Genomic DNA, 22,492 nt, shown 5'->3' on the forward strand with positions numbered 1-22,492 from the left:
CCGCACCCTGCAGGGTGCAATAACAGAGTGCTCGCTTGGCAGGAAAACCTCTGGTGGGCAAAAGGTGTTGTGGTGCTGTCAGGCCAACCCAACTTTCCTCTGAGGAAGCAGTGCAGGGAGCTGCTGGCACTTGAGAGGTGGCCTGGGGGATGGCAAGCTGTCCTTCCAGAGGTCCCCTGTCCCTTGGTGCTGCTGACCTGCTGCTCCTGGATGGGACACCACTGAGCCCAGCTCCATTGGACAGGGCACCCCTAGGCAGATGTGCCTCCCATCCTGCTACCTCCACTCTAGCCCAGCACCCTGCTCCTCCACTCACTCCATGCTGACACTTCTCCATCTGCCTCTTCCCCTTGCAGCCCTTCCAGACCCCTCCAGCAGCAAATGCAGCAAAGGCAGGTGCGATCTTGGGCATCCTTGGCACTGATTGTCTGGTGCAGATGTGCAGGCTCAAGCCCATCAGCTCATCCCCCAGAGCTCATGTGCACAACACTCAGTGGGGACCAGGCTGTTGGGGCTGCTCAGCAGAGCAGGGACAATCCCTTCTCTGTGCTCATTCTACTCAAAAGAATGCCAGAGCTCCCCCTACGGCCACATGATGGGACATTGATTGAACCCTGACACGGTGTCACTGTCTTGACGGGTGTTACCATTTTTGGGAGCACTGCCCACTCCACAATGACCCTACACAGACTGTCTGAATCCTTTCCTTCCTCTTGCTTTTCATGGTTGCTCCAACATGACCCTTTGGGGAGGGGATCCAGCACAGCCATGGGACAGGGAGTTGCAGAGGGTAGAAGAGCCCATTGAACCTGGAGGCTTGAGCGCAGGAAAAGATGCAGGGGGATGTAGGCCAAGGGTGGCCTAAGGTGGACTGGGACACTTGGAGCTGCCCCAGCGTGGTTTGACATGTGGGGTCGCCTAGAGTCTCAAGCCCACGGAGGGATAGAATGGTGTTCTGGCACAGGGCACACTCCATTTTCTCCTTGTTGGGGTTCTCCTACAAAATTCCAGGCTGGCCCTCAGTGTACACACATGAGCCTATATGCACATTGAGCCAACACTAACTACATAATGAGCAAACTATTCATCACGCCCAGAGAAATAAGTGCTCTGCAACTGTTGTAGTGAGCTGCCTGAACAACATGAGGGTTAGAAACTCATTTCAAATCTGGCTTGCCACCTTCAAATTTTAGTTCTTTAATGCTTCCTGCTGGGCTGCTTCCTGAAAAGCTTCTTTCCCTGTTGCTTTTTGCCTGTGGCAGAGACTAAGAAGGGCGGAATAAGGTTAACAACGAATTTATGGTTTTGTGTGTGCTTGTGGGAGCTGCTGTTGCTGCTCCTCCTGTTGCAGCACCTCTGTGCCTGTTTCTGAGAAAAGCCAGCCCAGACTAGTCTTGAGAAGACTTATTGAAGCCAACTACAACAGACCAGGCTGTATTTAAAACCCCTCCTTCCAGTTCTGCCCTGGCTGTGCCTGTGTTTCAAGCACTGTGTCCTTTTTCAGCTCTCTGGTGCTGCAGAAATAGGTGGCTGTGTCTGCAGCTGATGGCCAGAGCACTTCCAGGGAGAGCTGGTTCCTGGAGGGCTCCACAGAGCTGGTGACTTGGTTCTGGAAGGAAGAAGCAATGTGCTGCAGTCCTGTGAAAGGAAACTTCAGCACTACATGCTGCAGATGTCTTCCAGGAGTCTGATGGATCCAGTCCCAAATGTAGCTGCTGTCAGTGATGGGTACAACAGCGTTGTGGCAGGCGAGCATGAGAGCCTCTGAGACATTCCCTACTGTAGGGCCAAAGGTCTCTGTCTGCATCTGAGAAAGGGAACCTGTGAGACCAGGAGACAAGGCTGAACACGCAGGAACAGCTCCACTAGTTGCTTCTACTACTCCACTTCCCTGAGCTTCTGCCTGTGATCTCTGGCCTCCAGCAGCTGCAAACACAAACCCACAAACTCACAAGCACTCGCTCTTGGTATGGTCTGAGATCTGGAAGGGAAGCACAGAACTCCCTATTCTGCCAGTGTACTCCCAAATGACTCTGTACTTTTCTCGTTTCCTCTGTTTGCCTATCAGGGAGCAAAACTCAGTTGACTTGAGCCATGCTCAAAAGCAGAGCAGGGCGATTCACACACCTCACCAGTTGGGCCATGTCTGGGTACTAGTCCTGCGAAGAACTGATGGTACAGCGAAACTTGTTTCCAAATGTGAATCAGTTTGGGAGGGTGAGAGGAGAGAGGGTTTACATGACAAATGGGAAGTTATCAAGCAGAAGGGTTAGAGCTCATTTGGGGACAGAAAAAGACAGCACGACCCTGTCAGTATCAAACTGTATGCACTGACTAAACAATTGCCCTAGAGCAGCCCTGAACAACTGCAACTCACCTCCCTCCAAGATCTGAGGCCCAGACACTGGGAGGAGGTTTCTGTTAAAGCTGAACTGGATTTCCTGTCTCTGTGAGAACAGCACAGAAATAACGGGCAGAGTCCCGGGGGTACAGAGCTCGTAGAGACAGAGATGACTCAGATCGGAAATTATTCCGGGAGACTATGGCCCGATCCTGCACTGCTGCCCCGTAATCTGTGGTACCCCAGTAGGTGATGTAGGACAGCCACTCGGGTCTGCCACCGGGTGCCTGACGGTACCAGCGAACTCCATAATTCCCGAAGGAGAAGCCGTATCCCCGGCAGGAGAGGAGCACGGAGTCCCCGGGCGCTCGCAGCCCTCCGCCGGCCTCCACCAGCCTCAGCTGCGCACACACCCCTGCGGACGGAGAGCGCAGGCAGCCGGGCAGGGCGCGCCCACGGCCCGAGACCGTTCACCCGCCGGCCCGGCGCCCCCCGGCCCGGCACAGCCACAGCCGCCACCCCCTCTCTCCCGGCAAAGCCCCGCGCCCGGGACAACGCCCCGCCTGCCCTCCCCGGGGCTGAGCCGCGCCTGCCCCGACCCTTGGGCCCGAGCCGCCGACCGAAAGCCTCGGCCTCGGCCTCTCCCGCCCTCCGTCCGCTTCCCCGCTAAGGAAGGCGAGCGCCAGGCGACAGCGCGCCCGGCGCGGGAGCAGCCGCAGCCCCGGGGCCCCGGGACGGGCAGGGCCGCCCCAGCCGCGGGCAGCCCCAGCCCCGGGCTCGCTGTCCTCCCCGCCCGGCTCTCACCTGCCGGCCCCGCGGCCAAGGACAAGGCCAGGAGCCACGGCCCCAGCCCGGGCGCCATCGCGCCCTGCGCAAAGGGGCCGGCCGGGGCCGAAGGGCCCCGCGGGAGCCGCACAGGAGCCGAGCGGAGCCGCGCTCGGGCAGCTGCTGCCCGCCCCGCCGCCTCGGCCCCTCCGCGGCAGCGCCGACGCCTCCGCCCGCCCCCGACAGACCCGGCCCGGCCCCCGGGGCCGCGGCCCCTTGCGGGCAGGAGAAGGGGCGGTGCGGGGACGGCCGCGGGGCAGGGCCGTCGGCAGACGAGGAGCGCGGCGGCGCGGCAGACCAAGGCTCCTGGCCCTCGGCTCCCAGCGCGGCTCCGGCGCTGGCCCGGCTTGTCGCCCTGCCCGGCCCTGCGGAAGGGGGTCGCTGCCTCGGCCACAGGATGTCATAGTCCTTGAATCTGAGACCAGAGGCTTGTCAGGAGACCTGTGTGTGGCCACAGACTGCTTTTACTCCTCCTCAAGCCTCCAAAAGCTGTACCTGGGCCTGTCTCCCTGGAAGGACACACAGACACAGTTGTGGTGGACTGAGGATGGCAGCAGGGAACCTGTGGGCTCCCTCCAGGCACTCTCTACCTTACCTGGCCCCTTGTGTTAGGCTGCTGCTCAGGAGGAAATAACTGTGAGTTGCTCCACGGGAAACGAGCTGATTCACTGAGGAATCACACTATAGGGTTTCCCTTCTCTTCCACCTCTGCAGATGCTCCCGTATTGCACCAGGACCCCTGTACAGGACAAGGGACACCAATGTCATGCTGCTCATGACCTCTGAAGTACAGCAGAAGCACACAGGCTGGGTAGTGCAGCAGGCCGTGTCAGGCAGGCAAGAGCATGGAAAGAGCACGGGCTCTTGGAAAGCCTGCTGCTAAACAAGGCCTGCCTCAACTACAAGGCATGCAGCCAAAAGGAGACACAATGCCAGGACCATCTTGCCTCTGCACTCTGTTCTTCCCCCAGCTGCAGCTGATAGATGGCACCAGCCCACTTCCCACCGGTTCCCCACGCACAGCTGGGGAAAAGCCAGGGATCCTCAAGTGTGGCCTTGCAGATCACCAGAGAGGTGGCAACATGCGGATTGAAGGCAGAGCGTTGCCAGGCCTGACTCTCCCACGTGCAGAGCAACCAAAGCATTCCCAGAGGCTCTGAAGCACAGCTCTTGTCCTGGGGCTCACTGGCAGTGCACCGCATTGCTGGAAGGTACCCCAGGCCAGGTCTGGGATGGTCGGTTTGCTGTGGTGTGTGACTGAGGAAGGAGAGGGCTACAGGCCCCAGCAGGAGGTTTGTGCCCCCATGAGGGCAGCAAAGAAGAGCTGATGGTGGAGTCCTGGGGATGTGGGACACATGGTGTGACAGAGGCCACCGCTCAGGAACTGTCCCAGGAGGTGCTACCTCACCCACCCACAGTGGCGTTGCATAAGATGTGGGAAGAATTATCGTTCTTGAAGGTGACCCGTTTGAATGCAGACCTGTGTGTATGGCAGTATCATGTAATGTTATAAGAATTGCCCATCACTCTGGATCCTCAGCAGGAGAGATACATGGAGTCCTCCAAGTCCTCTCAGCCCAGCCCTCCAAGGACACATAGATACATCCAAAGAAGTATGGGCACTTCCCTTCAGCATGGAGCCTGGACACCATGTCCTGCTGCACTCCAGCTGACCTCGCTGTTTGCCATTCAAGTTGCTGTTACCTGCAAGCCCTTGACCCCAAGTCCCCACGTGCCTCTAGATGCAATGTGGGGAAGGGCCATGTGCTGAGCACTGCTCTAACCTCCTCAGAAAGCAAATATGGTTCTATGAATTCTCTGATCTCTCTTGCAGTGACACACTTGGAGAAGGAGAGGGGAGCTGGCAGGAGGTTTGTGTCAAACCTCCCCTGGATTTCCTGTCTCTGTGCTAACAGCGCAGAAGTAGTGGGCAGAGTCCCAGGAGTGCTGGGCATGAAGGGACAGAGACAACCTGGACGAGGAATTGTTATGAGACCGTGTGACTCGACTGTGCAAATCAGTGTCATATTCAATAAATACAGAGTGATAGCTAATTCCAGATGATTCTCGAGTCCACCACCGGCTGCGTGATGGAACCACCAAATTCTGTAATTCCCAAGGGTGAAGCCATATCCCCAGCAGGAGAGGAGCACAGAGTCCTCAGGCGCTCGCAGCCCTCCGCCGGCCTCCGCCAGCCTCAGCTGAACCCACACCCCTGCGGACAGAGAGCGCAGGCAGCGGGACAGGGCACGCCCACGGCCCGAGACCGTTCACCCGCTGGCCCGGCGCCCCCCAGCCCGGCACAGCCACAGCTGCCACCCCATTCTCCTATTCACATGGACCCTGAGGTAAAAGCTCATAGCTTCAGGGAGTCTGCATTCTTCTAAGCAAGTGGTATTGCAGTCGGCATTTTGCTTTTCACGGCTACTCTTCTGATCACTTCCAGAAAGGTTTTTTAGAGGACTGATGAGTCTACAATTTTCAAAGCTGGAACTCCAGAGAGAAATATGCAGGTGATATAAAAGTAATATGGGTGGGTAAAACATTACCACACAGAGAAGTCAGGAGGGATATTCAGCATGGCTGTTTGCTCTATTCATGGCACCTGCTGTGTTTATGGCATGCGGCCGTTTGTGAGATCTTACGGTGTGTTATCTTTTGTAAAGTTGCAGACCCAGGTACATGCACATGCAATGAGGTTGTACAACCATGTACACAAACTCAGAGCCTGGCTTTGGAAGGATGAGGATTAACATGGACTGACTTGATCTGAGCTGTGCCCAAAGCAGAGTGTTCTCTTGGACACCTACTTGACCAGAAATGTGCCTTTTGTGGCAAAGGTGACTAATGGTATCCTGGGATGCACTGGACAGAGTATCGCCAGCAGGTCAGGGAGCTGGATCCTTCCCCTCTGCTGAACACTGCTGAGGCCACACCTGGAGCACTGGCTCCACTTCATGGCTCCCCAGGACAAGAGAGACTCAGGCACAGAGGAGTGTAGAGAAAGGACACAAAGATGGTTCTGGGACTGCAGCACCTCTTACATGAGGAAATGCTGAGAGAGCTGGACTGTTGACCCTGGAGCAGAGAAGGCTCTGAGTGGTGTCTCATCAATATGTAGAAACCGATGAAGGGAGGGTACAGGGATGTCTGGGCCAGGCTCTTTGCAGTGGTGCTCAGTGACAGGTCAAGGGGCAATGTGTGCAAGCTGGAATATGGGAGGATCCATTTGAAAATCAGGAAAGAGCTTTTCACTGTGAGGGTGTCTGAGCACTGGCACAGGTTGCCCAAAGAGGCTGCTGGGTCTCCATTCTTGGCAATATTCACAAGCTGTGTGGGTGTGGTCCTGGGACACCTGGTTTAGGTGGCCTTGCTTGAGTAGGGGCTTGGACCAGATGATCTCCTGAAGTGCCCTCCAACTTCAACCTTCCTATGATTCTGTGAAAAACTCACAGGCACATTCACATCCTTGCAGGTGATATGTGCCAGGGAAAAAGGGAAAACTCAAACTTGGAATTGGCAAGTCCTTGATGACCTGCAGAAACAGCTTTTTAGAGGAGTTTTGAGGAAAACACACTTTCCTTTTTGTCTATAAAAGTGGAACGCCAGACAGATATATGCAAGTGATACAAAAGTAATATGGGTGAGTAAAAAAGTGGCACAAGGAGGAGTCAGGAGAGCTATTCACCATGGTTATGTATTTTTGGCATCTTTTGTATGTATGGTGTGTGGTCTTGTTAGATTTTATGTTGTGATGTTCTTCTGTAAAGTTGCAGACCCAGGTACATGCACATGTGCTGAGGTTGTACGACCATGTACACCAACTCAGATCCTGGCTTTGGAAGGATGGGGATTAACATGGATCCCCATTTGACCAGTTGACTGGCTGCTTCCAGGAGCCTGGGAGGCTACTGCTGGCCAGAGCTTGCTGCTGGAGGCAGGGTTCCTGGACAGAGTGGAGAGGAGAAAACTCAGTCAGCAAAAGATTGGTGGGAGCTCTCCTTTTCCCCCTCACATACACCCAGAGGCCATTGCCAGAGGACTGGAGAGGGTACCTGGCAGAATGTTGTCAGCACATCAGGAGGAAAGACTAGAGCTCTTCCCCCCAGTCAGGAACTCAAGCACACAAGAGCACTCCAAAAGCCAATACTGTCTGTTCAAAGCTCTGGCTGGCCATCAGGCCTGATCCTGTCCTTTTGGGCTCTCCTGAAAGCGTGGAAGAAAGTGGAGCATTGCGGGAGCCAACTGACCTCCGGAAAATGTCTACTGTAAACCTCCTGCATGGAGCCAGGTTAACTAGAGTACACGTACCGGGTCTGTCTGGGATGGAGTTAACCATCTACATAGCAGCCTGTTTGGGCAGCTGCAATGTCTTATGACCCAATCCGTGGTGGTGAACACACCGATGTTTTAGCTATTCCTCAACAGAGCTTACACAGTGTCAAGGCCGCCTGTGTTTCTCATGTTGCTCGCCAGCTCTACAGCTGACAACAACCGGCCAAAGGGATATTCCATCCTGCATGACATTGTGTGAAGTAATAAAAGCTGAGGGAAAGAAGGAGGAAGGGAGGATGTTAATCTGAACTAACCATCACACATGATCAAGCCTGCTTTCCTGGAAATGGCTAAACACCACCTGCCAGGGGGAAGCTGGGAATTTGTCTCAACACACAAAATTCTTGGAGCGCTGGAACAGGCTCCCCAGGGAGGTGTCACAGCCCCAAGCCTGGCAGTGTTCAAGAAGAAACTAGACAAAACCCTGTGACACATGGTGTGAACTGAGGGGTTGTCACATGCAGTGACAGGAGTTGGACTTGATGATCCTTGTGGCTCCCTTCCAACTCAGGACATTCTCTGATTCTATGACATTTTTGCACTTTTACCCTTCTGATTCTGTGTCCCGTCCCACTGTGGATGCACTAAGTGAGCTGCTGTCTGAAAGAAATAAAAAGAGAGAGAGAGATTTTGCCACCCTTATGGCTCCACGTTGTATATGATGGGGCTTGTAGTCTTGGATCCAGCGGTGTGCAGCATCCTCCAGTGTCTGCTTTGGTTCCTGGGGTGAGACTGGTGGGCAGAGTGGTCCTCAGGGTGGTGGGTGTGCCACCAGTGCTTGTACAGGTGGGCTTTTTATAGACCTCTGGATCTCCTGCTTGCATAATCTTTGATCTTTTGCGCAGGCTTCACTGGGGGGTGATTGTGAAAGATGAAAGAGTCCTGAAGGGTCTCAGGCCACCTTGAAGGGTCTTGAGCCGTCTCGGGTCTTCTCCCTTAGTGTCATGCTGGGCCTATCAGAACATGGAGCTATGTGTCCTTCAACACATCCACCACCACATTTATTGGCAAGCCAGCCTTTGTGTCTGTCTCCTTAGCTTGTCATTGACATGTGAATCGCACATCACCTTATCCTGTGGCTGGATGTTGCAGAACTGGTTTTGACACAATGTGTGACACATTACCAATTTCTCAGGCACCTCGACAGTAAAAACCTATTTTGTTACATTTAAACGGCATTTCATTTTGTGCTTCTTGCCACATGTCCTATCACTGGATAACACTGAGAACACTCTGGCTTCATCTTCTTTGCTCCATGCATCAGTTTACACACACTGACAAATCCCCCCACATCATTTTCTTCTCTGTGCTAAACAAACTCAGTTCTCTAGGCTCTCCTTGTATGTCAGATACTCCTTTCTTCATATTCATGGCCCTTCATTGCATTTGCTCTGGTCCATGTCTTTCCCGTGCTGGGCAGACTAGGAGTGGACACAGGAGTCCAGAGTCTCAGCAGTGCTGAATTCAAGAGCCGTACTTCCCATCAAGCAAGGTGTCAGTTAAAAATGCCAGGAGGTCTGCACAGAGAAATGAGCATAGGGAAAATGCGGGCCCATTATTAAAGGGAGTGGGGAATCTGTTGAGCTCCCAAACGACCCTCTGTACTTTTCCATATTTCCTCTGGTCACATTGCAGGCAGCAAAACTCGTGGGCTGGACTGACTTGATCTGAGCTGCACCCAAAGCAGAGCAGGGCTATTCACACACCTCACCACTTGTGCCATGTCTGGCTACTGGCCCTACCAGGAACTAACAGAAAGAGCAGAACTTGTTTCAAAAGGTGAATCACTTTGTCAGGGTGAGAGGAAAGAGCGTTTGCATGACACATCAGAAGATGTCAAGGAGGAGGGTTAGAGATCAATTGGGGACAGAAAATGTCAGGTTGTGCCTATTAGAATAAAACATTTGAAATCTGTAAGCTGTTACTACTTGACACTCTGGGAGCCATCCTGAACATCTATGAGACACACCTCCCTCCCAGTTCTGAGGCAAAGAGCTGGGAGCCTGGTTGGAGGTTTGTGTTAAAGCTCAGCTGGATTTCCTGTCCCCGTGTGAACAGCACAGAAGTAGCGGCCAGAGTCGCCATGACGCAGGAGGTGCAGGCTGAGAGATGCCCGAGATCGGGAATTGTCCCGGGATGCCGTGGCTCGACCCTCCACTGATGGACCGAATTGAATCTGTGATGAATAATGGCTAATCCAGGACACCCACTCGAATTTGCCATGCAATGCCTCACGATACCAGCGAACGTAATAATTCTCGAATATGAAGCCGTATCCCCGGCAGGAGAGGAGCACGGAGTCCCCGGGCGCTCGCAGCCCTCCGCCGGCCTCCACCAGCCTCAGCTGCGCACACACCCCTGCGGACGGAGAGCGCAGGCAGCCGGGCAGGGCGCGCCCACGGCCCGAGACCGTTCACCCGCCGGCCCGGCGCCCCCCGGCCCGGCACAGCCACAGCCGCCACCCCCTCTCTCCCGGCAAAGCCCCGCGCCCGGGACAACGCCCCGCCTGCCCTCCCCGGGGCTGAGCCGCGCCTGCCCCGACCCTTGGGCCCGAGCCGCCGACCGAAAGCCTCGGCCTCGGCCTCTCCCGCCCTCCGTCCGCTTCCCCGCTAAGGAAGGCGAGCGCCAGGCGACAGCGCGCCCGGCGCGGGAGCAGCCGCAGCCCCGGGGCCCCGGGACGGGCAGGGCCGCCCCAGCCGTGGGCAGCCCCAGCCCCGGGCTCGCTGTCCTCCCCGCCCGGCTCTCACCTGCCGGCCCCGCGGCCAAGGACAAGGCCAGGAGCCACGGCCCCAGCCCGGGCGCCATCGCGCCCTGCGCAAAGGGGCCGGCCGGGGCCGAAGGGCCCCGCGGGAGCCGCACAGGAGCCGAGCGGAGCCGCGCTCGGGCAGCTGCTGCCCGCCCCGCCGCCTCGGTCCCTCCGCGGCAGCGCCGACGCCTCCGCCCGCCCCCGACAGACCCGGCCCGGCCCCCGGGGCCGCGGCCCCTTGCGGGCAGGAGAAGGGGCGGTGCGGGGACGGCCGCGGGGCAGGGCCGTCGGCAGACGAGGAGCGCAGCTACTGAGAATTTACCACCTCTCTGGATAAATGTGTTACAGTGTTTCATCGTCCTCACTGTCAAACTTTTCTTCCTTATATCTACTGGAAATGCTCCAGATGCCAGAGCACAGATTCCCCTAGACCATGTTAAAACAGTTCACAGAATCACAGAATGGTTGTGGCTGGAAGGGATCTCAGGAGATCATCTAGTCCTACCCACCTGCTAAAGCACGTTAACCTAGAGCGGATTGTATAGGAATGCATCCAGGCAGATTTTGAATGTCTCCAGAGAAGGAGACTCCACAATCTCTCTGGGCAGCCTGTTCTAGTGCTCTGTCACCCTCAAAATAAAGAAGTTTCTCCTCATATTCGGCTGAACCAGCTATGCTTCACTCTGTGCCTGTTGCCCTCATCCCATCATTGGGCACCACAGCAGAGAGGAAGCAGTCTAGCAGGCTCCTGCAGTGCATGGAAGACAACTTCCTAACACAGCTGGTTAGTGAACCTACAAGGGAAAGAGCCCCACCGGATCTGTTGTTTGTAAATAGAGAAGGGCTCGTGGGCAATGTGTTGGTTGGAAGTCCCTTGGGTATAGTGATCATGAAATGACTGAGTTTACTATCCTTGGAGAAGTTAGAAGGGTGGTCAGCAGAACTGCTACTTTGGACTTCCAAAGGGCAGACTTTGACCTGTTCAGAAGGCTGGTTGGCAGAGTCCCTTGGGAGACAGTCCTGAAGGACAAAGCAGTCCAGGAGGGCTGGTCTCTCTTCAAGAAGGTGATCTTAGAGGTGCAGGAGCAGCTGTCCCTGTGTGCTGGAAGGCGAATCGGCAGGGAAGAAGGCCAGCCTGGCTGAATAGAGAGCTGTGGCTGGAACTTGGGAATAAAAAGAGAATTTATAATCTTTGGAAGGAGGGGCAGGCCCTCAAGAGGAATACAAGAACTCTGTGAGGTTATGAAGGGAGAAAATCTGAAGGGTCAAAGCCCAACTAGAGCTGAGCCTGGCCACCACTGTGAAAAGCAACAAGAAATGTTTCTATAAATATATTAGCAACAGGAGGAGGGCTAAGGAGAATCTCCATCCCCTGGTGGATGCGTGGGGAAACATAGTGACAGAAGATGAGGGAAAGGCTCAGGTATTAAATGGCTCCTTCGCTTCAGTCTTTAATAGTCGAACAGTTGTGCGCCAGGTACCCAGCCCCCTGAGCCAGAAGACAGGGATGGGGAGCAGAATGAAGCCCCGATAATCCAAGGGGAAATGGTTGGCGACCTGCTGCACCACTTGGACACCCACAAGTCTATGTGGCCAGATGGGATACACCCAAGGGTGCTGAGGGAGCTGGTGGAAGTGATCACTGAATCACTTTCCATTATCTACCAGCAATCTTGGCTAACTGGGGACGTCCCAGTTGACTGGAAGTTGTCTAATGTGAGGCCCATCTACAAGAAGGGCCAGAAGGGTGATCCAGGGAACTACAGACCTGTCAGTCTGACCTTGGTGCTGGGCAAGGTCGTGGAGCAGATGATCTTGAGTAACATCAGACAGCACATACAAGAGAACCGTGTGATCAGGCCCAGTCAACATGGGTTTATGAAAGGCAGGTCCTGCTTGACCAACCTGGTCTTCCTCTATGACAAGGTGACCCAACTAGCAGATGAGAGAAAGGCTGTGTATGTTGTGTACTTAGACTTCAGTAAGAACTTTGACACCGTATCCCACAGAGAAGCTGGCAGCTCATGGCCTGGATGGGTGTATCTGCGATGGAGAAAGAACTGTCCGGAGGGCCGGGCCCAAAGAGTTTTGGTGAACGGAGCCAAATCCAGTTGGCGGCCAGTCAGAAGTGGTGCTCCCCAGGCCTCAGTATCTGGGCCAACTCTGTTTAATCTCTTTATCGATGATCTGGACGAGGGGGTAGAGTGCACCCTTAGTAAGTTTGCAGACGACACCAAGTTGGGTGGGAGCGTTGATCTGCTTGAGGGTAGGATGGCCACACAGAGGGCTCTGGACTGGCTGGATCTTTGAGCTGATGCCAATTGTATGAGGTTTAACAAGGCCAAGTGACGGGTGCTGCACTTGGGTCATAACAACCCCAGGCAGCGCTACAGGCTCGCGGAAGAGTGGCTGGAAAGCTGCCTGGCAGAGGAATCTGTGGGTCTTGATTGACAGCCAAATGAATATGAGCCAGCAGTGTGCCCAGGTGGCTAAAAAGGCCAACAGCATCCTGGCTTGTATCAGGAATAGTGTGGCCAGCAGGACTAGAGAAGTGATTGTTCCACTGTGCTCAGCACTGGTGAGGCCACACCCCAAATACTACCTTCAGTTTTGGGCTCCTCATCGTAAGAAGGACATTGAAATACTCAAGAAAGTGCAGAGGAGGCAACAAAGCTGGTGAGGGGCCTGGAGCACAAGTCTTATGAGGAGCAGCTCAGGGAGCTGGGGCTGTTTAGCCTGCAGAAAAGGAGGCTGAGGAGAGACCTTATCGCTGTCTACAACTACCTGAAAGGAGGTCGTAGCATGGAGGGTGTTGGTCTCTTCTCCCAAGTAGCAAGTGATAGGACAAGAGGAAATGGCCTCAAGTTGTGCCAGGGGAGGTTTAGATTGGATATTAGGAAAAAATTCTTCACAGAAAGCATTGTCAGGCATTGGAACAGGCTACCCAGGGAGGTGGTGGAATCACCATCCCTGGAGGTGTTTAAAAGGTGTTTAAATGAGATTCTTAGGGACATGGGTTAGTGTTAGTTAGGTTATGGTTGGACTTGATGATTCCGAGGGTCTCTTCCAACCTAAATGATTCTACAATTCTATCACTGAAAAGAGTCTGGTCCCATCTTCTCAACACCCACATTTCAGATATTTATAAGCATAAATAAGATCTCCTCTCAGCCTTCTCTTCTCCAGGCTGAACAGATCCAGCTCTCCCAATCTTTCCTTGTAAGAAAGATGCTCCAGACCTCTCATCACCTTGGTACCTCTACACTGGACTCCCTCCAGTAATTCCTTATCCTATTTAAACTGGGGAGCCCAGAACTGGACACAGTAATGCAGATGCAGCCTCACCAGGGTAGAGTGAGAGGACAACCTCCCCCAACATGCTGGTCACAGTCTTCCTAATGCATCCCAGGACACCATTTGCCTTCTTGGCCACAAGGGCATATTGCAGGCTCGTGGTCAACCTGTTGTCCACCAGGACTCCCAGGTCTTTCTCTGCAGAGCTGCTTCCCAGCTGGTCAACCCCCAACCTCTACTGGTGCCTCTACTCCTGCATCATAAATGGTCTCAGCCCATCAACAACACTTTCCTTCACTGTCTTTTACTGCAAACACGCCAAAGATCTGCTTCCTGCACCTGCCATTGCATGTTACAAACATCTGCTTAGCAGATTTTATAAAGAAATGATGAAAAGTATGCATTCTGTGTCAGCCAGTTTTAGGTCCAACCTGCTGCAGAGCTGCTCCAGGGTGAGCGCAGTGTAGCACTGCAGTGATACACTGCTTCATCCCCTTCTTTGCTGCCTGCATCTGCAGTGTGAGACTCTGTTCTGGGAGCTCTCCACCGATCCCTTAAAGCGATCCTGGAAACCTTCTCCATAGGTATCACCCGCCCCGTAAACCCAGTCCAGAGTGCCACGTGGTCCCTGCCGGTACCAGAACATGTAGTAGCTGCTCATACTGTCTCCCGTCATGCTGCACTGGAAGGTGACTCCATCTCCCTCTCGCACGGCCAGATCCCTGGTGTCTTGATCCAAGACCACCTGGACAGTCACTGCTGTAGTGAGGAAGAGCAAGACATGATCACGGGAAGAATCAACAAAGGTCAAATAATGCTGGTGGAGGCATTGTGATGGGACTGGAGAAGTGAGAGAACTAAATCCTTCTCTTTGAACTTGGCTGAAGAAAGCGGGTAGAGGACTAGAGCTGATACCAGGAATCGGGGATCCCGAGGAAAGAGACACCATGTTTTCCTCCCTTTTTTCCCCTGTTAGATCAGGAAGCTTTTTCTCCACTTCTCATTTGAAACAGGAAAGTATTGCACCATGGGGGACAAACCCCTTTGTGTTTGCCAAGCTGGGATGATGAGGAACCCACTCTCCTGTCCCTGAAACTGCTTTCAATGAGCACAGGACAGCCAAGGAACTCTCAAGGCAAGTGGGGCTTGAACCCTACGCTGCCATCCTCAACCTGGTCTTTGCAAGATTCCCCATGAGGACAGTGTCCAGTTCAATTGCAAAGTGTTAGGCCCCCAGATGTGGCTGCAGCAGGTAGGTGCCCTGCATGTCCCCACAGTACAGAGAAGGCAGGCTGGGTGGAGGTGTCTAACTCACAGCAGAAGAGGAGGAGGGTCGTTCCCAGTGTGCTCTGCAAGGATGGGTGGGAAGGTAGAGGCATCGAACAGGTCAGGCTGTGAGCGGTTAGCACAGCTCCACAGAGTTGTGCAGAGCACAGGGACATGTTCCCTTCCTGGGTGGTATCACCCCTTCCTTTCATTTACCTGCCATGGGCAATAACCATGGTCCACATGGCCAAACTCATTCTGTCTCGCCTCCCTCCAGCTTCTCTCTGCCTGCAGAACAGCTCTGCCCACATCTTCCCTGTCTGTGGCCCTGTCACTACTGTCAGCCCTTGTCCCTCTTGGTCCCTCCCTCACTCTATGACAACAGTGAAGGACAGAGGTGGGAGCTGGAGGAACTGAAGAAGGTGAAGCTGTTTGGGCCCTCCCAGGTGTCCCGCACCCTGCAGGGTGCAATAACAGAGTGCTCGCTTGGCAGGAAAACCTCTGGTGAGAAAAAGGTGACGTGGTGCTGTCGGGCCAACCCGACCTTCCTCTGAGGAAGCAGTGCAGGGAGCTGCTGGCACTTGAGAGGTGGCCCGAGGGGTGGCAAGCTGTCCTTCCAGAGGTCCCCCGTCCCTTGGTGCTGCTGACCTGCTACTCCTGGATGTGACACCACTGAGCCCAGCTCCATTGGACAGGGCACCCCTAGGCAGGTGTGCCTCCCATCCTGCTACCTCCACTCTAGCCCAGCACCCTGCTCCTCCACTCACTCCATGCTGACACTTCTCCATCTGCCTCTTCCCCTTGCAGCCCTTCCAGACCCCTCCAGCAGCAAATGCAGCAAAGGCAGGTGCGATCTTGGGCATCCTTGGCACTGATTGTCTGGTGCAGATGTGCAGGCTCAAGCCCATCAGCTCATCCCCCAGAGCTCATGTGCACAACACTCAGTGGGGACCAGGCTGTTGGGGCTGCTCAGCAGAGCAGGGACAATCCCTTCTCTGTGCTCATTCTACTCAAAAGAATGCCAGAGCTCCCCCTACGGCCACATGATGGGGCACTGACTGAACCCTGACACAGTGTCACTGTCTTGAGAGATGCCACCATTTTTGGGAGCACTGCCCACTCCACAATGACCCTACACAGACTGTCTGAATCCTTTCCCTCCTCTTGCTTTTCATGGTTGCTCCAACATGACCCTTTGGGGAGGGGATCCAGCACAGCCATGGGACGGGGAGTTGCAGAGGGTAGAAGAGCCCATTGAACCTGGAGGCTTGAGCGCAGGAAAAGATGCAGGGGGATGTAGGCCAAGGGTGGCCTAAGGTGGACTGGGACACTTGGAGCTGCCCCAGCGTGGTTTGACATGTGGGGTTGCCTAGAGTCTCAAGCCCACGGAGGGATAGAATGGTGTTCTGGCACAGGGAACACTCCATATTCTCCTTGTTGGGGTTCTCCTACAAAATTCCAGGCTGGCCCTCAGTGTACACACACGAGCCTATATGGACACCGAGCCAACACTAACTACATAATGAGCAGACTATTCATCATTTCCAGAGGACAAGATGTTCTACAACCCAACTCCTTCAGATTAGTGCTTTGGTGCTGCCTCAACAACATGAGGGTTAGAAACTCATTTCAAATCTGGCTTTCTGTGTTCAGATTTTAACTCTTTAATGCTTGCTGCTGTGCTGCTTCCTAAAAAAAACTCTTTCCCTGTCACTTTCTGCCTGTGGCAGAGATTGAGAAGGAAGGAAGCAGGAGGTTTCTGTTAAAGCTCAGCTGGACTTCCTATCTCTGTGAGAACGGTGCAGAAGTAGCGGGCAGAGTCCCAGGGGTGCAGGACATGCAGGGACAAAGATGACTCGGACCAGGAATTGTTACGAGACACTGTGGCTCGACCCTCCACTGACTGCCCAAGTTCAATAATTGAGGAATCATAGTTGACGTAGGACAGCCACTCGATGCTGCCACCGGGTGCCTGACGGTACCAGCGGACTTCGTAAGTCTCAAAGGTGAAGCCAAAACCCCGACAGGACAGGAGCACGGAGTCCCCGGGCGCTCGCAGCCCTCCGCCGGCCTCCACCAGCCTCAGCTGCGCACACACCCCTGCGGACGGAGAGCGCAGGCAGCCGGGCAGGGCGCGCCCACGGCCCGAGACCGTTCACCCGCCGGCCCGGCGCCCCCCGGCCCGGCACAGCCACAGCCGCCACCCCCTCTCTCCCGGCAAAGCCCCGCGCCCGGGACAACGCCCCGCCTGCCCTCCCCGGGGCTGAGCCGCGCCTGCCCCGACCCTTGGGCCCGAGCCGCCGACCGAAAGCCTCGGCCTCGGCCTCTCCCGCCCTCCGTCCGCTTCCCCGCTAAGGAAGGCGAGCGCCAGGCGACAGCGCGCCCGGCGCGGGAGAAGCCGCAGCCCCGGGGCCCCGGGACGGGCAGGGCCGCCCCAGCCGCGGGCAGCCCCAGACCCGGGCTCGCTGTCCTCCCCGCCCGGCTCTCACCTGCCGGCCCCGCGGCCAAGGACAAGGCCAGGAGCCACGGCCCCAGCCCGGGCGCCATCGCGGTCCCTCCGCGGCAGCGCCGACGCCTCCGCCCGCCCCCGACAGACCCGGCCCGGCCCCCGGGGCCGCGGCCCCTTGCGGGCAGGAGAAGGGGCGGTGCGGGGACGGCCGCGGGGCAGGGCCGTCGGCAGACGAGGAGCGCGGCGGCGCGGCAGACCAAGGCTCCTGGCCCTCGGCTCCCAGCGCGGCTCCGGCGCTGGCCCGGCTTGTTGCCCTGCCCGGCCCTGCGGAAGGGGGTCGCTGCCTCGGCCACAGGATGTCATAGTCCTTGAATCTGAGACCAGAGGCTTGTCAGGAGACCTGTGTGTGGCCACAGACTGCTTTTACTCCTCCTCAAGCCTCCAAAAGCTGTACCTGGGCCTGTCTCCCTGGAAGGACACACAGACACAGTTGTGGTGGACTGAGGATGGCAGCAGGGAACCTGTGGGCTCCCTCCAGGCACTCTCTACCTTACCTGGCCCCTTGTGTTAGGCTGCTGTTCAGGAGGAAATAACTGTGAGTTGCTCCATGGGAAACGAGCTGATTCACTGAGGAATCACACTATAGGGTTTCCCTTCTCTTCCACCTCTGCAGATGCTCCCGTATTGCACCAGGACCCCTGTACAGGACAAGGGACACCAATGTCATGCTGCTCATGACCTCTGAAGTACAGCAGAAGCACACAGGCTGGGTAGTGCAGCAGGCCGTGTCAGGCAGGCAAGAGCATGGAAAGAGCACGGGCTCTTGGAAAGCCTGCTGCTAAACAAGGCCTGCCTCAACTACAAGGCATGCAGCCAAAAGGAGACACAATGCCAGGACCATCTTGCCTCTGCACTCTGTTCTTCCCCCAGCTGCAGCTGATAGATGGCACCAGCCCACTTCCCACCGGTTCCCACGCACAGCTGGGGAAAAGCCAGGGATCCTCAAGTGTGGCCTTGCAGATCACCAGAGAGGTGGCAACATGCGGATTGAAGGCAGAGCGTTGCCAGGCCTGACTCTCCCACGTGCAGAGCAACCAAAGCATTCCCAGAGGCTCTGAAGCACAGCTCTTGTCCTGGGGCTCACTGGCAGTGCACTGCATTGCTGGAAGGTACCCCAGGCAAGCCAGGGATCCTCAAGTGTGGCCTTGCAGATCACCAGAGAGGTGGCAACATGCGGATTGAAGGCAGAGCGTTGCCAGGCCTGACTCTCCCACGTGCAGAGCAACCAAAGCATTCCTAGAGGCTCTGAAGCACAGCTCTTGTCCTGGGGCTCACTGGCAGTGCACTGCATTGCTGGAAGGTACCCCAGGCCAGGTCTGGGATGGTCGGTTTGCTGTGGTGTGTGACTGAGGAAGGAGAGGGCTACAGGCCCCAGCAGGAGGTTTGTGCCCCCATGAGGGCAGCAAAGAAGAGCTGATGGTGGAGTCCTGGGGATGTGGGACACATGGTGTGACAGAGGCCACCGCTCAGGAACTGTCCCAGGAGGTGCTACCTCACCCACCCACAGTGGCGTTGCATAAGATGTGGGAAGAATTATCGTTCTTGAAGGTGACCCGTTTGAATGCAGACCTGTGTGTATGGCAGTATCATGTAATGTTATAAGAATTGCCCATCACTCTGGATCCTCAGCAGGAGAGATACATGGAGTCCTCCAAGTCCTCTCAGCCCAGCCCTCCAAGGACACATAGATACATCCAAAGAAGTATGGGCACTTCCCTTCAGCATGGAGCCTGGACACCATGTCCTGCTGCACTCCAGCTGACCTCGCTGTTTGCCATTCAAGTTGCTGTTACCTGCAAGCCCTTGACCCCAAGTCCCCACATGCCTCTAGATGCAATGTGGGGAAGGGCCATGTGCTGAGCACTGCTCTAACCTCCTCAGAAAGCAAATATGGTTCTATGAATTCTCTGATCTCTCTTGCAGTGACACACTTGGAGAAGGAGAGGGGAGCTGGCAGGAGGTTTGTGTCAAACCTTCCCTGGATTTCCTGTCTCTGTGCTAACAGAGCAGAAGTAGTGGGCAGAGTCCCAGGAGTGCTGGGCATGAAGGGACAGAGACGACCTGGACGAGGAATTGTTATGAGACCGTGTGACTCGACCGTGCAAATCAGTGTCATATTCAATAAATACAGAGTGATAGCTAATCCAGATGATTCTCGAGTCCACCACCGGCTGCGTGATGGAACCACCAAATTCTGTAATTCCCAAAGGTGAAGCCATATCCCCAGCAGGAGAGGAGCACAGAGTCCCCGGGTGCTCGCAGCCCTCCGCTGGCCTCCGCCAGCCTCAGCTGCGCCCACACCCCTGCGGACGGAGAGCGCAGGCAGCGGGGCAGGGCACGCCCACGGCCCGAGACCGTTCACCCGCTGGCCCGGCGCCCCCCAGCCCGGCACAGCCACAGCCACCACCCCATTCTCCTATTCACATGGACCCTGAGGTAAAAGCTCATAGTTTCAAGGAGTCTGCATTCTTCTAAGCAAGTGGTATTGCAGTCGGCATTTTGCTTTTCACGGCTACTCTTCTGATCACTTCCAGAAAGGTTTTTTAGAGGACTGATGAGTCTACAATTTTCAAAGCTGGAACTCCAGAGAGAAATATGCAGGTGATATAAAAGTAATATGGGTGGGTGAAACATTACCACACAGAGAAGTCAGGAGGGATATTCAGCATGGCTGTTTGCTCTATTCATGGCACCTGCTGTGTGTATGGCATGTGGCCTTTTGTGAGATCTTATGGTGTGTTGTTCTTTTGTAAAGTTGCAGACCCAGGTACATGCACATGCAATGAGGTTGTACAACCATGTACACAAACTCAGAGCCTGGCTTTGGAAGGATGAGGATTAACATGAATCCCCATTTGACCAGTTGACTGGCTGCTTCCAGGAGCCTGGGAGGCTACTGCTGGCCAGAGCTTGCTGCTGGAGGCAGGGTTCCTGGACAGAGTGGAGAGGAGAAAACTCAGTCAGCAAAAGATTGGTGGGAGCTCTCCCTTTCCCCCTCACACACACCCAGAGGCCACTGCCAGAGGATTGGAGGGGGTACCTGGCAGAATGTTGTCAGCACATCAGGAGGGAAGACTAGAGCTCTTCCCCCCAGTCAGGAACTCAAGCACACAAGAGCACTCCGAAAGCCAATACTGTCTGTTCAAAGCTCTGGCTGGCCATCAGGCCTGTTCCTGTCCTTTTGGGCTCTCCTGAAAGTGTGGAAGAAAGGGGAGCACAATAGGAGCCAACTGACCTCCAGAAAATGTCTAGTGTAAACCTCCTGCATGGAGCCAAGTTAACTAGAGTATGTGTACTGGGTCTGTCTGGGATGGAGTTAACCATCTACATAGCAGCCTGTTTGGGCAGCTGCAATGTTTTATGACCCAATTCGTGGTGGTGAACACACCGATGTTTTAGCTATTCCTCAACAGAGCTTACACAGCGTCAAGGCCGCCTGTGTTTCTCATATTGCTCGCCAGCTCTACAGCTGACAACAACCGGCCAAAGGGATATTCCATCCTGCATGACATTGTGTGAAGTAATAAAAGCTGAGAGAAAAGAAGGAGGAAGGGAGGATGTTAATCTGAACTAACCATCACACATGATCAAGCCTGCTTTCCTGGAAATGGCTAAACACCACCTGCCAGGGGGAAGCTGGGAATTTGTCTCAACACACAAATTTCTTGGAGCGCTGGAACAGGCTCGCCAGGGAGGTGTCACAGCCCCAAGCCTGACAGCGTCCAAGAAGAAACTAGACAAAACCCTGTGACACATGGTGTGAACTGTGGGGTTGACACATGCAGCGACACTAGTTGGACTTGATGATCCTTGTGGCTGCCTTCCAACTCAGGACGTTCTATAATTCTATGTAATTTTTGCACTTTTACCCTTCTGATTCTGTGTCCTGTCCCACTGTAGATGCACTAAGTGAGCTGCTGTCTGAAAGAAACAGAAAGAGAGAGATTTTGCCACCCTTATGGCTCCACGTTGTACATAATGGGGCTTGTAGTCTTGGATCCAGCGGTGTGCAGCATCCTCCAGTGTCTGCTTTGGTTCCCGGGGTGAGACTGGTGGGCAGAGTGGTCCTCAGGGTGGTGGGTGTGCCACCAGTGCTTGTACAGGTGGGCTTTTTATAGACCTCTGGATCTCCTGCTTGCATAATCTTTGATCTTTTGCGCAGGCTTCACTGGGGGGTGATTGTGAAAGATGAAAGAGTCCTGAAGGGTCTCAGGCCACCTTGAAGGGTCTTGAGCCGTCTCGGGTCTTCTCCCTTAGTGTCATGCTGGGCCTATCGGAACACGGAGCTATGTGTCCTTCAACACATCCACCACCACATTTATTGGCAAGCCAGCCTTTCTGTCTGTCTCCTTAGCTTGTCATTGACATGTGAATCGCACATCACCTTATCCTGAATGTCCCATATCCTGTGGCTGGATGTTGCAGAACTGGTTTTGACACAATGTGTGACACATTACCAATTTCTCAGGCACCTCGACAGTAAAAACCCATTTTGTTACATTTAAATGGCATTTCATTTTGTGTTTCTTGCCACATGTCCTATCACTGGATAACACTGAGAACACTCTGGCTTCATCTTCTTTGCTCCATGCATCAGGAGTTTACACACACTGACAAATCCCCCCACATCATTTTCTTCTCTGTGCTAAACAAACTCAGTTCTCTAGGCTCTCCTTGTATGTCAGATACTCCTTTCTTCATATTCATGGCCCTTCATTGCATTTGCTCTGGTCCATGTCTTTCCCGTGCTGGGCAGACTAGGAGTGGACACAGGAGTCCAGAGTCTCAGCGGTGCTGAATTCAAGAGCCGTACTTCCCATCAAGCAAGGTGTCAGTTAAAAATGCCAGGAGGTCTGCACAGAGAAATGAGCGTAGGGAAAATGCGGGCCCATTATTAAAGGGAGTGGGGAATCTGTTAAGCTCCCAAACGACCCTCTGTACTTTCCATATTTCCTCTGGTCACATTGTAGGCAGCAAAACTCGTGGCCTGGACTGACTTGATCTGAGCTGTGCCCAAAGCAGAGCAGGGCTATTCACACACCTCACCACTTGTGCCATGTCTGGCTACTGGCCCTACCAGGAACTAACAGAAAGAGCAGAACTTGTTTCAAAAGGTGAATCACTTTGTCAGGGTGAGAGGAAAGAGCGTTTGCATGACACATCAGAAAATGTCAAG

General features: G+C 54.8%; 1 protein-coding gene and 1 gene segment (V, D, J or C); both read right to left on the minus strand.

Annotated features, from left to right (window-relative positions):
- The window catches only part of LOC135997909 (M1-specific T cell receptor alpha chain-like), a 165,819-nt gene that overhangs the window by 132,348 nt on the left and 10,979 nt on the right, over window positions 1-22,492 (minus strand). The window lies entirely within an intron of this gene.
- LOC135998275 (Ig heavy chain V region 6.96-like) lies at window positions 9,522-10,415 on the minus strand. The segment is given in 2 exon segments: window positions 9,522-9,859; window positions 10,249-10,415. Coding segments are annotated over 2 exon segments (396 nt in total).

Source organism: Caloenas nicobarica, chromosome 24, assembly GCF_036013445.1.
Source record: "Caloenas nicobarica isolate bCalNic1 chromosome 24, bCalNic1.hap1, whole genome shotgun sequence".
Lineage (NCBI taxonomy): Eukaryota > Metazoa > Chordata > Aves > Columbiformes > Columbidae > Caloenas > Caloenas nicobarica.